The 15,674-nt window shown below is 41.1% G+C and overlaps 1 protein-coding gene across 1 annotated transcript in view; it reads right to left on the bottom strand.

Annotated features, from left to right (window-relative positions):
• Window positions 1–6,214: 6,214 nt before the first annotated feature.
• prpf4 (pre-mRNA splicing tri-snRNP complex factor PRPF4) overlaps window positions 6,215–15,674 on the bottom strand; it is a 41,767-nt gene continuing 32,307 nt past the window's right edge. Inside the window, exons 12-14 of the mRNA XM_080212233.1 lie at window positions 11,472–11,579; window positions 9,011–9,129; window positions 6,215–7,370 (exon numbers count right to left, since the gene is read on the bottom strand). Coding sequence (XP_080068359.1) covers window positions 7,177–7,370; window positions 9,011–9,129; window positions 11,472–11,579 — 421 coding nt within the window. The 3' untranslated portion in view covers window positions 6,215–7,176. The remainder of the gene's footprint in view (window positions 7,371–9,010; window positions 9,130–11,471; window positions 11,580–15,674) is intronic.

The raw sequence follows: 15,674 nt of genomic DNA, 5'->3' as shown, positions 1-15,674 counted from the left end.
CTTGATATGTTCATTAAAAATATTGAAAATGACTCATTTTGGTGTTGGTAGATGAACAAATGCAATATGCAGAATCATTACTTTGAAAGGTGAGGCAAAGAGACCAATGTGTGACATAAGGCCAGCCCAGTAAGGTGGTCCTGATTTCACAAAAAATGGTAAATTTGAAACAGCTCCCTAAGTATCAAGGAGAGTTAGTATAATTTAAACAGTTTTTTTTTTGAGGAGCGCAGAAGCACCTTGATGTGCATGTTTTCAAATATTTGAAGGTGATAGGACAGGTCGATAAGGATGTTAAAGCATATTTAATTCACAGCTCTGTAAATAAGGGTGTTGCATACAAAAACAAGGAAGTCATACCAAATGATTACTGGATGGGCCTCTACTGGAGCATTGTTCACAATTCTGGGCAGGAAACTTCAGAAAGGATGTCATGGCCTTAAAAAAGGATGAGGGGAAGACAGCTTTGTGGAAATATTGAAGAAGCTGGATCTGTTCTTCTTGGAACAGAAATTTAATGGGAAACTAATGCTAGAAATATAGTAGGAGTAGGCCATTCGGCCCTGCGAGCATGCTGTGCCATTCATTACAGTCATGGCAGATCATCAAATTCAGCACCCTGGTCCTGCTTTCTCCCCATATCTCATGATCCATTCACCCCTTTAGCCCCAAGAGCTACATCTAATTCCTCTTTGAAATCACACATTTGGTCTCAACTATTTTCTGTGGTAGTGAATGTCACAGATTCACCACCCTCTGGGTGAAGAAATTTATCTTCACCTCAGTCCTAAAATGTTTAACCCTTATCCTCAAATTATAACTCCTAGTTCTGGACTCCCCCACCACCGGGAACATTCTTTCTGAATCTACCCTGTCTAATCCTGTTAGAATTTTGTAAGTTTCTCTGAGACCCCTTCTCACTCTTCTAAACTCCAATGAATATAATCCTAATCAAATTAGTCCTTCCTCATATGACAATCCTGCCATCCCAGGAATTAGCCTGGTAAAACTTTGCTGCTTTCTGTAAAGCAAGAACATCCTTTCTTAGCTGGAAGATACCAAAACTGCACCCAATACAGATGTTCAAAACTATGAGGGGTTTAATAGGGCAGGTAGGGAAAATCTGTTCCCTCTGGCAAGTGGATCGATAAACATAGGTCATAGATTTTTATTTTAAGTTGGCAAAAGAACTAGAGGGGAAATGAGAAGAAATTTCTTCAGTAAGGACTGTTAAGATCTGGAATGCACCACCTGCAAGCATGGTAGAAGAAAATTCCCCAGTAACTTCAAAAGGAAAATGGATATTTACTTGAAGACAACTAATTTTCAGGATATGGGGGAAAGTCAGGGTTGTGGAACTATATCAGTAGCACCATCTGAGACAGCCCAGGCATGTTGGGCTGAGGGGCCTCCTTCGAACTGTAAATGTATCTGACAATCCCTGAATGTTCAAGGTTAGGCAGTCAAGTGTTTCTTTTTCAATAGGGGAGGTAGTGACATAGTGGTATTGTTGCTGAACTAGTAATCCAGAGATGCTGGGTGATGCTCTGGGGTTCGAAATTGGTGATGGTGAAACTTGAATAGAGATCTGGAATTGGAAATCTAATGATAACCATGAAACTATTGCTGATTGTTCTGGTTCGTTATGCCTTTGAGAAAATCTGTTGTTCTTACCTGGTCTGGCCTATATGTAACTCCAGACCCACAGCAATGTGATTGATTCTTAAATGCCCTCAGCGATGGGCAATAAATGCTGGCCCAGCCAGTGATGCCCACAGCCCATGAACACATATTTTAAAACATAAACAAATAAAAGCAAAATTCATTCTTTGGATAAAGGTATCACCGGCAAGGTTGGAATTTATTGAGATAGCAATATTGGGCCTTCTCTTAAACAACACTGGGTGTACCAGCACCACATGAACCAGCAGAGCACAACTGTTTCATAGGCAATAAGTGCTTGATTGCTGATGCAGATACAATGGGCAAAAGGGTCCCTTTTGTACAACTCGTCCATACAGAGCCATTAACTTCCCAATTCAATCCCTCACTCTGCTGGTAATGGAAAAGGAAATCCAATGAGCACCTCCCACTGACAGCTGTGATTCTCATTGGAAAGTTTGTTGGGCACTGGGAAGGACAGAATTGAGCTGCCGATCGTGCAATAACGCACTTGCAGTTATATTCTTGGCCAAGTTTCCAGGACTTGATCAGTGCTATAAAACTGTATGACTAATAAATGCTGGCCTAGCCAGTGACACCCACATCCCATAAATGAATAAAAGAAAAACAGCTTCAGTGTGGTGAAGGTATTGCCAAGTGCAGTGAGGGAGTTCATTGACTCAGCAATGAAGAAGATACAGTGATATAGTTCCAAGTCAGGACGGTGTGTGCCTTGGAGGAGAACTTAAAAGGTACTGGTGTTCCCTGTTGCCCTTAATCTTCTAAGTGGCAGAGGTCAAAGGATATTTCACAATGCATGGATGGTAGAGGAAGCAAAAAATACAATCTCTACCCATCCCTAAAATATTGGTCCCTTCCAAGTATTGAATTACATGAATACTGATCAAGTCCTGGAAACTTGGCCAGGAATATAACTGCGAGTGCATTATTGCACGATCGGCAGCTCAATTCTATCCTTCCCAGTGCCCAACAAACCTTCCAATGATAATTATAGCTATCAGTGGGAGGTGCTCACCGGATTTCCCCTCCCATTACAGCAGAATGAGGGATCAAACTGCAAAATCAATGGCTCTATATGGCTGAGTTGTAGGGTACAATTTAATTGAGGGGTTTAGGTAGTTTAGATGCAATAAAGTCCCACCATTCATGTCTTCAGCCAATTGTGAATTTGCTCATCTGTGCAAAACATTATGTACATCATTTTGCAGATTGAGGGTCCAACATTTACTCATCCATGAGAGAACAAAAATGCGGTAGAAAAATTGTCATAAAATATAAAAAATGCCCAGATGTTTACAAAAATATGGTATGGAAGGTTTGCACAATATAATGCCTGGACTAGAAGATGCACACTGCGTCATGTTGCTTACTGGAATGTTTGCACATGGGTGTTTATTGCTGTAGATTTCATTTGAGTCTACGGCATAGTATCTGTGCAACCTTTACGTGATCACTATTAAAAAAGTGAATCTGAACCAAGCAGTAAACAACAATAAGCTACAATATTAGATAGGCTCAAGGACAATTAGGGATGCACAATAAATGTTGGATTTTCCAGAGGCAGCAAGGTGGCACAGTGGTTAGCACTGTTGCCTCACAGCGCCAAGGATCCGGATTTCATTCCCAGCTTGGGTCACTATCCATGTAGATTTCCTCCCACAGTCTGAAAGATGTGCTGGTTAGGTACATTGGCCGTGCTAAATTCTCCCTCAGTGTACCTGAACAGGCGCCAGAGTGTGGCGATTCGGGAATTTCATTAACTTCATTGAGTGTTAACGTAAACCTAGGTGACAAATAAATAAAACTTTAAACATTGAACCCTCATGAGCAATGGGGCATCACTGTACACAAAATAGGGGATACATAACCCAGAGATACAGAATGGAATCAAAGGAATGACTGGATTGTTGAAAGTTATACATATATAAAATTACATTGGCTTACTGTTTACAAAACCTGACTTCCCCTTGTCTCACTTAGTTGATGTTAATTAGCATGTCCCATCAGTGGTATTGATGTTACCTCAGCTTGCACAGGGACTCCCAAACTCCAACAATTCTCCTCCTTTACTTCTCAAATGTTAGCTCTTGTTCTCACTTCATATAATGTAAAGTCAAAGAATAAAGGTCAGAACATACCATTTTAAAATGACGATTAAATTGCACTCTGCCTTAATTATCCCTCCAGGTTACTTGATACATGATTTGCCCAAGAGTTGGGCATAGGTCATCAAAATGCAGTGTCACAGAGGATTAACCAGTAAGTCTGCATATAGAGTTCATATTTAGCCTGTGACTAGCAGAACCACAACAAAACTTAGAGTATGTTTAACAAGCAGGCCATGCCTATACTTGTGTCTCTTAAAATTTGTCCAGTGGCTGATTTGAAGAAATAGCAATCAAAACTGCTTCATATTTGTTCCAAATACCCAGGAGTGAGTTACACGCAGGGATCTAAATTAAAGAATTAGATCGTTTGTATTATAGAATAAGGAATACCTGAAACTGAATTATATACTGGAATTTAATCCAGGGGTTCAAAGCGCTTGGCAACAACTTGACTTATCTAATGCCTTTAATAACACATTTCACCATCTTCACAAAACAAATTTTGAGCCACATAAAAATATTCAAAGGAAGATGGCCAAAAGCTTGGTCAAAGAGATGGATTTTAAGGAATGTCTTGTGAGAAGGGAAGATGTTGAGGGACTGAATTGGTGATACAGTCAACTATGGAACAGCAATTAAAATTAAGAATGCTCAAAAGGCCAGAATCTCAGAAGGTTGTTCTGATTAGGGACAGATTAGAGATAGGGAGGAATGACGCCTTCTCCAACAAGACAAGGTTGAGAATTTCAGAAGAGGCATTGCTCAATCAGGAAGCAATGTAGGTCAGAGTGCACAGGGGGTGATGGGTGAACAGGACTTGATGCGAGTTAGGTCATGGGAACAGAGTTTTGGATGACCTCAAGTTTACAGACAATAGAATGTGGGAATTGAAGTAGTTAAATCTAGAGGTGAGAAAGGTATGAGTGAGGGTTGCAGCAGATGAGCCAAGGTAGGGGCACAGTCAGACTCAGAGGTGAAAATAAGTGATCTAGTGATGATGCAGATGGTCAGAAACGACAATGTTGCAAGCAGTCTAGTTTAGCTTCAGGAGTTGCCAATGAGAGGGATCGAGTTGGTGGCTAGGGGACAGAGTTTGATGGGGACTGAAGACAATGGCTTTGGTCTTCCCAGTAAATAAATGGAGGATATTTCTGCTCATCCAGCATTACATATCATAGTCTGACATTCAGAGACACTGGAAAGGAGGGCAGTGGTGGTGAAGTACGACCGAGTTTGTAAGTGTACATGCAAATGAAACCTAATGCTGTCTTTTCAAATAACATTGCCTATTATTGTTATTTATTAGTGTCACAAGTAGGCTTACATCAATGCTGCAATGAAGTTAATGTGAAAATCCCCTAGTTGCCACACTCTGGTACCTGTTTGGATACACCGAGATAGAATTTAGCATGGCAAATGCACCTAATCAGCACATCTTTCGGACTGTGGGAGGAAACAGGAACACCTGGGGGAAACCCACACAGACACAAGGAGAATGTGCAGACTCCGCACAGATAGTGATCCAAGCCGGGAATCAAACCCAGGTCCCTGCTGCTTTGAGGAGCAGTGCTAACCACTGTGATGCTTAGGGTTAGTGTGTAGTTGTGAGATAGGAGGAAGCCAAGGAAAAATCCTTGGGGAACACAAGAGGTAATGGTACTATTATAGGTGATTTTCTGGCTATGATTGGCTATGTAAGAATAGAAGGTGAATGCAGTTCCACTCAGCTGGACAAGTGGAGGACAACATTGTGATCGACAGTATCAGAGGATGTACAGGTTGAAAAGGATCAGGAAGGATGGTTTAACTTTGTCATAGAATGGTTTTGTGTTTTTAAGAAAAGCCTTTTCAGTTCCTTCCTGTCACAATGTGTCCTTCATATCTGAGGGTAGCTACAATATGGAGCCTGGCAAAGAGGTAAGCCCCTTAGCCAGTATGAGGATGGAACCTGTGCTGTTGCTGTTATTTTGCATCATACTCTAGTCATCCAGCTAACTGAGTTAACCGCCCCCAGAAACAGATTGGAGGGATTCAAATATGGACTTCTGGGAGATTAGCGTGGATTTGCTTGGCAGTATCATGTTCAAGGATTTTGGAGTGGAGAGAGGTTGGAGATCAGCGGGAATGACTGGTGGGGGATGTTTTACAAGGAAGCTAGGAGTCAAGGGTTGGTCTGTTTGAAAAGTGAGGTAATGAGAATTGACTTGAAGGACAGGGAGACTGAATCTGAAGAGAGAACCATTAAAATATCAGCTTGATGTACTCCCTACGTATAGGATAATACCCTGCAGTGAGTTACAGGTTGGAATCAGGGGTTTAGACAGTTTATTTATAGAATAATAGATACCCAGTGAGTTACAGAGCGATATCTATGTGTAATATGCTACTGTGACTTATTGAATGAGAATTACTCAGTCTGATACTGAAACTACAGAAACACATTTATTAAAATATCTATTACAAAAGCTTCAGAGCCTAAGCCTCTGTATGGCTTATATAGTACTGCACATGCACAAACAAATTCCGGGAACATCACTGAAACAGCTGGGCTCAGTGTTACACTGAGCTACATAAAGCTGAGTGAGGGTTCGCAAAGTGCTAACCTTTGACCCTGACTGTAGGTGTGCCAGATTTGAATCAGTGCTTCTGCTGATGTTGTTTCTTTGAAGTTGCTGGTGGGAATGAGAAGGCAGCGAAGAACGCAAATCTTCTCCAGGGTTTGTTTTTGCAAGCAGACAAGATCTTGTCCAATGTCTGCTCCACATCAAGGTTACGCTGCTCCTGTGAAGCAGTGATGTGGAGATGCCGGCGTTGGACTGGGGTAAACACAGTAAGAAGTCTCACAACACCAGATTAAAGTCCAACAGATTTATTTGTTAGCAAAAGCCACTAGCTTTCAGAGCGCTCGCTGCTCCTTTGTCAGTTTGTTTAAATTGGCTCTGCTTCACACAGTAAGAAGTCTCACTGCTGTCAGGTGAGGCTGATGAAAGGGCAGCGAGCACTCGGAAAGCTTGTGGCTTTTGTTACCAAATAAATCTGTTGGACTTTAACCTGGTGTTGTGAGACTTCTTACTGTGTGAAGCAGAGCCAGGTTAATTTAAACAAACTGTTAACAATCAGCTTGGTTTTTATGAGGAGTTGGGAAGGTCCAAAACATAAACAGTTCTTAATAGTCCTGTCAATCACTAAGACAAACAAACAAAAAACAAACGGTGATCAACTCAGCCTCCAGGTGACTATGGCAACTTGTGTTCGACGTGAGTTTTTGGAATTGTTGAACTGGTGGCCAACTGCCAGTAGTTTGCTGGTGTAATTACCAGAAGTCATCATTCTCTCCGACTACAGATTAGCGGTACCCTGTTATCAGTGCTCTGTTCCATTCGGTTCACTCAGATGTCCAGAGTTTGAAGGTCCTGTCATACGAACACGTAGCAATTAACTGCCCATTTGGAGAGATGTCCAGCCCCATCACCTTGCCCTCATGCCCGGCCATTGTTTTCAGAGGTGACCACCCAGGGTGTGTCCAAATCTTTGCTGTGTTGTCATAGGCACCGGTCAGCAGGTAATGTCCATCTGTGGCTGTGGGGAGAACATAAATTGCCTGTCTGTTACATGGTGGTAGGTTTGGAGACTAATAACAGATGTCACTTCAGAGACGGGAGTAAAATAAAAATGGTGTCAAGAAACTGGTCAGGGTATCATTGACTTAGTTGTGATACAAACCAGGGAACAAACACCTCATGTCCTTGTTACCTGTGTTGGTGGTGAGGGGTTTTATGTCAAATTTGGATCAGGCACTGTGTCAGTCAAAACTTCCAGCATGTCAGAAAACAAATACAACTGACAAATATTTCATGAACAGACCAGATTCCGGGTATTACACAAAGAGCTCCCAGTATGATTGGAGTAATTGCATTGACCAAAGTGAGTCTGGGCTTGTCACTGAGACTGGGGCCTCTGTAAGAGCTTCACAGTACATCACACACAATCTGGAGCTGAGAGTTTATCAGAATGCAATTTTTAATATTGAAAATGAACTCCTCTCTTTCCTCCCAATTCAAGGAGGTGGGATTGTGGGGTAAAACAGAGACCTTCGTTGGAATTCTACCACCTCGCCTACCACAGAATTGGAGCAGGCGAGGGATGGACAATGAAATATCTGTTGACCTCGAATGGGAATTTCTAGTTTCGCTCGAGCGAGGCTGTAAAATCCCGCCCCTCGTCTCAGACTGTGTGTGAATCAGAGGTTTGGCTGCTGCTCCCTTTCCATTACTGCTCAGCATTTCATCACCTCACCACTCTAATGTATTGGACAGAAGCTGAACAACATAAATGACCCAAAACAATGCCCCGGATTCTCCAAATGAACTGTCCTGCTGTTGTTTTGCTGACAACCTGCTGTAGATAATCCTTGTCCTAGGTCACTTAATTCAAAGAATCATCCAACATAGAAGGTCGTTCAGCCCACCATGTCTGTTCTCACTCTTTGAGAGAATGATCCAATTAGCACCACTCCCCAGCATTTCCTCTCATTGCTCTGTACACCTTTCCTTTTTAAGTACTTATCCGATTCCTTTTTCAAAGTAACACTGATTCTGCTTCCATCTCTTTTCAGGCAACACATTACTGATCACAATCTGATATGAAGAAAAATTCTTATCTCCTCCCTGGTTCTTTGCTCAATTATTCAAAATCTGTGTTCTCTGATTTTTATATTTTTCTTTTATTCATTCAGGGGATGACAGCATCGCTGGCTGGGCCAGCATTTATTGCCCATCCTGAGAGGATTTAACAACCAATCATGTAGTTATTGCTCTGGAGTCACATATAGGCCAGACCAGGTAAGGATAACAGATTTCCTTCCCTAAAGGACATAGTGAACTAGATGGGTTTTAATGTCAATTGACAATGGTTTCATGGTCACTATTAGACTTTTAATTCCAGATTTTTATTCAATTTAAATTTCACCAACTGCCATGGTGGGATTCAAACCCAGGTCCCCAGAGTATTCCCCTAGATCTCTGGATTAATAATAGCGATAATAATAACCGTGCACCATTACCTCCCTCCTTGATTTCTGACCCTTGTGCCAGAGCCACACTTTCACGAACAAAATGCTTCATAATTCTGAACACTTCTTTAAATCATCCTTTAACCAGTTCTGTTCTAAGGAAAACTATCAGAAAATTCACTGTTGGATTGCTTTGTGTGGTACTTACGTTGAAATCTGACTGCTGACAGGAGGTTCTGGTGGGCTGGAATAGTGTAGATGCACTTTCGCTGTCGAAGGTCCCAAACTTTGCAGGTATTATCACCACTTCCGGTTGCTGCATGGTATCTATAAACAAAATCAAGAGAGTCACTGTGAGAAAGTGACAACCAGGTCCTTGTTGCGTTCAGGGAGAGATGTCATTATTAAGCTCAACAAGTTGGTGGACCGTACGTCACATGACACTCACTGACCATGTGTACAACTACAAGTTACAGTGCAGTACACAAAAGCAGCATGTCAAGGAGATGACAGAATATCAAAATATGACTGCAAGTTCAGTGTCACTTCACATAACGGGAGAATATCGGCAAACTGTATACTTCTACAGGAGAATTGAGGGGGTCTATTGTGAGGACAGGATCTGCACTTACTTTAGGGGAGATCTGATGGATCCCCACACCCATTATGGACGAACTCAGGGGATCCTGCACCCATTATAAGAGGAGACCTATGAGTCTGTGCCTGATACAGGCTGACTGATAATTCCTGCACTAATTATGGGGGGACCGATAGGACCCTGCATTACTTATGGGAGGGCTGGTGGCATCTATATTCACTATTACCCATTATTAGAAGATGGAGTCCACACTAATTCTGGGAGGAACAAATGAGGTATGCTTCCATTAACAGATGTATGTGTAGGGTGGACTGGGAGTGGAGTAAGGTGGGTCTGTGAACAAGGGCATTAGCCGCACCCGTCCATTTTGCTGAACAAACAGCAGTTTGAACAAAGTACATTGCAACTAGCAGAGTCCAGTTTAAATATTACATGAATAGCTAAGCTTGTCTACATTATAGGGAGAACAGCAGGACTTGTGATTTACAGAGCAAATAAGTCTAAATTGTTTCTCCATGGAATTTACACACATTGTCCCATAGTTACAAAAACTGGCACAATTTGTCATTGTGTCTTTCAGTCTCTATCAATCATCTCCATTATACATACTGACTGTGAACCGTGCTTTGGCCTAGTGTATGTGATGCTTCTAACTCAGAAGTCATGATGTGGAGATGCCGGAGTTGGACTGGGGTAAACACAGTAAGAAGTCTCACAACACCTGGTTAAAGTCCAACCAATTTATTTGATAGTAAACTCACAAACTTTTGGGGTTTGTCCCTTCATCAGGTGAATGACGAAGGGGCAAACCCCGAAAGCCTGTAAGTTTACTATCAAATAAATTGGTTGGACTTTAACCTGGTGTTGTGAGACTTCTTACTGTGTCTAACACAGAAGTGCATACATAAAAATCTACAGAACTTAAAACATGGGTACAGGCCATTCAACTCAACCAGTCCATGTTGACATTTACCTTCTTACAGAAGCAAACAGTTCTAATGACATTTACCCTTCTTGTTCCTACGACCCTTTACCCAGAATTGCAATTAAACCCGCAATGTTAACATAATATCCGCCTCACAGCTTCTGTTGTTCTCCTGCCTTAGCTTGAAAATCTTTTGTATTTAAAATTTTATTTGTGATCCCTCATTCCAAGCAGCTATTGAAAACTTCTAACTAGCCACTCTCATCTTTATATAACTATAAACATTTCTATCATAATAATCTACAACTTGTATTGATCTAAGAAAAGACCTCCCATTTTTCAAGTCTTTCTTGGTATTTGTATTCCCTACCAGAATCCTTTTAATGCCTCAATATCCTTCCTATCATGTAAAGTCCAATATTAAACATAGAAATCTAACTGAGGAATTAAGATTTTATACCGAGCCATCATTATCCTGTTACATCTAGTGACAAAATCTAGAAATTCATTTCTTTAGTTTTTACAGTTTTATTAATCCGAGATGCTGCTTTCAATATCCTGTAGCCTTGTTCCTAAATTCCTCTGCTCTGCCTCAGCATCAAGTCTATTTCCATTCAGAATACCAAAATGCATAACTTTACACTTAACAACAGAGAATTCCATCAATCATTCTTTAGCCCATTCTCCCCAATCGCATCAAAATTCCTTTTGCCTTTTAAGGAATTAACTACAGCATTGTTTAAAAAATACATGCCATTGAATCTTTTCACCTTGCACTTATCAGATCAGACACAAGAATACCAAATTTCAAAGGGAGCAATAATTTATACAGCTTGAGAAAAGGGTGCTAATTCGCTGGCAAATGGACTAACTACACTTAATTTGGCATGGTCCTAAAATTTCAACATCGTATCTAGACATAAATCACTAACATATAGCAAAACAGAAGTGATTCCAGATCTGAACTCTAAGGTACATCACCAATCATTTTGGAAAAACTGCCTTAACTCTGATTTCTCCAGAATAACCAGTTTTTAATCAAGTTTGTTATCCTTCTTCAAGTTCTAAAACTGCATTGTTCTCCAGTCACTTTCCACGAGATACCTTGTCAAAGGCTTTGCTAAACTTCATATATACTTGGCTTACCCATTGGGAGAGAAGCTGATCCCATAGATCTCCTTCAAGTGTCCCTCCAGGAACATGATGCATCGACCTGTTCGTAAATCCCAAAGCCGCCCAAAGGCATCCAGGCCACTGATCAAAAGGAGAAACACTCAGTATTAGTCAGCAATTAAAAAAAAACTCCTAAGATGAAGTCAACTCAAGCAAGGCCAACCAAGTTTTGTCAAATCAATGATTTTTTCATCACTATCCTTCTGAGATTGGTCTTGAACCTTACTATTCTTGCTTAGTCAGGATGACGAAGGTGATGTCATGAACGATGACTCCTCACCTTCCTTCTTTAGAGCTGTAGAGATGGGACCCTGACTTTGTTAATACCGCTGAAATTCTCACCCAGGTATCCAAGGTAGCTACTTAGGCTGAAGATGGAAAATGAGTCTCCATATTGGAAACCGAACAATTTAGTACTGCTGTTAGTTTTCAGATTGCTTTGATAATACCTTAATTCCCCCACACAGACCAACTTCTTCAATGTACGGGTAAATCCCTTTTTTACAAAATGGGCTGGGGCCATTTTACCGGTTTATTAAAAACCGGTAGTTTTCCCTTAGAATAATAGTAAATCACACAACAATTGGAAAATAAAACATGTAGGCTTGTGCTTCTCCTTCATTAACAAATACATTGCCTACTATATATGGTTGCATAATCATAATAATAGATTTTATACATTATTATGGCAGGTGGGAGAATCAGTGAACAGCGATTTGATCAAACAAAAAGATTTATTTATTTCACACAACCCAATTAATTTTATTCTGTAAAACGAGCATTTCTGGTAAAATGGGACAATGTAAAAATGGGATTTACCTGTTGTCTAAATGTCTCTAATGAACTCACCAGATTAGTCCCAATCTTTCCTCATAACCATACAAATGGTCGAGTAAATGTTCAATTGCCTTTTGAAAGTTACTCTGGTATCTTCTGACAAGAGCCTTTGAGGCAGTGTGTTTATTTATTAGTGTCACAAGTAGGCTTACATTAACGCTGCAATGAAGTTGTAAGTGGAATTGAACCACTATCAGATCAGCCAAGATCTTACTGAATGGCGGGGCAGGCTCGAGGGGCTAGATGGCCTATTCCTGCTCCTATTTCATATGTTCTTAAGTTACTGCGAAAATCCCCTAGGCGCCACACTCCGGTGCCTGTTTGGGTACACTGAAGGAGAATTTAACATGGCCAATGCACCCTAACCGGCACGTCCTTCAGACTGTGGGACGAAACCGGAGCACCCAGAGGAAACCCATGCAGGTACAGGGAGCATGTGCAAGCTCCCCACAGACAGTGCTAGGAATCGAACCCGGTCCCTGGCACTGTCATGCAGCAGTGCTAACCACCATGCTGTCCAATCAGAATGCCCCTATAAATAGGAAGAGACTGAAATTGTGGCTGTTGGGTTCATAACAATTCACTGTGGTAAACGAAATTATTATTTTCTCAATTATTTTAAATTTGTCTTCTCTGATTATCCACCCTCTCGCTGGTGCAGTTTCTTTTTATTGTCCTAGCAAATTCCATCTTAATTTTGAACACCCTGATTAAATCTCCCCCAACCCCCTCGACTCCAATAGGGCAATTTCAGCGTTTTCTAGTCTCTCATCCCTGATACCTTCAGCTCTGTACCCTCTCCTAAGCCTTGCAAACTTCCCAGAGGAACAATGTTCAGAATTGGACACAATACTCCAGCTGAGGCCTAACCTGTGATTTTTAAAGTTTCAGCAGAATTTCCTTGCATTGAATCTAAACCTCACGCTTACAAAGACTGTGATCCAGTATGTTCTTAACAGTTTTAGAATTTGTCCTATGTTCTACGCTTGTGTATGTGAACCTTTGCAGATCACTGCTCCTGCATCCCATTTAGTTTATCTTGCCTCTATCATTCTTCTTCACAAAACTGCATCACTTCACACTTCTCTGCATTAAATTTCATCATGCTATCATGTTTCTGTCCATACTACTGGCTTCTTTATATCCTCTTTTGGCCTACTCCTATATCCTTCACTCTTTATCACACTGGTTTACTAAAAGCTTTTAGAAAATGAAAACTGCTTTTCTTACTCTTATAGGGCAGCACAATGGCACAGTGGCTTAGCACTGCTGCCTCACGGTGCCAGGGACTAGGGTCAATTCTGGCCTTGGGTGACTGTGTGGAGTCTGCACATTCTCCCCGTGTCTGCATGGGTTTCTTCCAGGTGTTCCAGTTTCCTCCCACTGTCCAAAGATGTGCAGGGTTGGGCTATGTTAAAATGCTGACAGCAGTTTAAGAAAGCAACTCACTTGCTCAGTGGCACCCACATTCCAAGAATGTTTGATTGCCCACCCAAGAAAGGAGTTTCCTTGTTCTTTGAGTACAATTTGACTTTCACATAGCAACAAAAGTATTCTTTCCAAATGGGGAGCCCTCCCATCTTTGTTCCATGTAAAATCTGCATACTGAACTTCACTGTCATTAAAAGAGGCAGGATGGACACAACTAGGAAATATAACCCACAGCAGAGCCAAACTGCAGATAAAGGAAGCTTTCTATGTGGATCCTGAAAGTCATTCAGGTGAAACATCGTGGGAGCCACAAAGGCGTATCATTTCTTAACAATGCTCTTCATTCAACCACCACATTCAATCACAAGATCCCAATTTCAAAAACAAATCAGTGTATTTGGAGTGCAAAAATATTTTGTAAAAAAAGCACATGGTCAAGTACTCAGATGATATCAGATCGGGAGATGTTGTAATCTGAATGGGCAATATAAACAACCAAAAAACCTGGACAGTATGCAATTGGATGGTAAAGTGGTGTCTAAAATTTAGTACAGGCAGGAAAAAAAAAGCATACATAATCCAAAATGGAAAAAGGCAAAAGAGACCTATGCATTTAAAAAGAATCAATGCTCAGTGTGTTAAACCAATGCGGAGCAGCAGTCAAAACAACCAGTAGTATGGTATACTACAAGCCAAAAGAGTAGAGTTGAATCACATTTGATATTGTCACATGGATTGTCTCTTGCATTATACAGACAAAGCATACTGTTCATAGAGAAGGAAACAAGAGAGTGCAGAATGTAGTGTTACAGTCATAGCTAGGGTGTAACATAGAATGAGAGTAAAAGATAGAATTAGAAGGTATGCTGGACACAGCTTGCAAGAAGTCGCCTCGCTCCAGCACCATCTTGAGAGGAAGAGACAATCAAACTTCTAGTCACACTGCACCTAAAGTATTCCATCCATTTCCAGTCAACGAGACAAAAGAGACACTCAAGGACTGGGAGCAACGTAGAGACGTATTTGGATAGCTATCTTCTTTCAGGAGATCAAACTCAGATAGAATCTCCCTTTAGGGGAGTACCTCAACATCCATAACTAATGTTACCTCAAAGTTACCGCCTGTACTGAGCTGCACAAAAACAATTAAAACATCTATACACTTGAAGGGGAAGCAGTGGCATAATGGTATTATCACTAGACTAGCAATCCAGAGATCCAGGGTAATGTTCTGGGGACTAGGGTTCAAATCCCATCATGGCAGATGGTAAAATTTGAATTCAATAATAACCTGAAATGAAAAGTCTAATGGTGACCATAAATCCATTGTTGACTGTTGTATAAACGTATCTGGTTCACTATGTCATTTAGGGAAGGAAATCTGCCATCCTCAACTGGTCTGACCTATATGTGACTCCAGTCCCACAGCAACGTGGTTGACTCCTAACTGCCTTCCCAATGGCAATTAATGCTGGCCACGTCTCATGAAATAATTTTTAAAATGGATTGTCTGTACAGAACAAAAAAAATTAGGGGGAACGTCACTGTTCCTCTAACTCCTCGAACAAACTGAAAATTGGCCATTGTTTTAATGACTCATTTCTCTAAACACATCCATGGCACCCTGCTTTTAAGTTTGGAACCAGGTTAGCCCTCGTGGGACAGATGTCAAAAAGACACATTTTTATACCATGTGAGGAAATTGAATCCAGTGCCACCAAAGTCACAAAACAAATCAAGCAGAAAGGACCTTGAGGGAAGTGCTTTACCAGCCCAGCAGACTGACACAGCCCACACAGACTGAACGACCATTGGAGTAACTTTATAAGAGTTGAAGAAGGAGATTACGCTGAAGATGCACAACATGCCCCATTGTTAACAGGAAGGAAATACTGGTCAATGTTTTGA

This window comes from Carcharhinus amblyrhynchos, chromosome 25 (assembly GCF_965287045.1).
Source record: "Carcharhinus amblyrhynchos chromosome 25, sCarAmb.v2.hapA, whole genome shotgun sequence".
Classification (NCBI taxonomy): domain Eukaryota; kingdom Metazoa; phylum Chordata; class Chondrichthyes; order Carcharhiniformes; family Carcharhinidae; genus Carcharhinus; species Carcharhinus amblyrhynchos.
The sequence above is the reverse complement of the archived record's forward strand: the minus strand, read 5'-3'. Positions and strand labels throughout refer to the sequence as shown.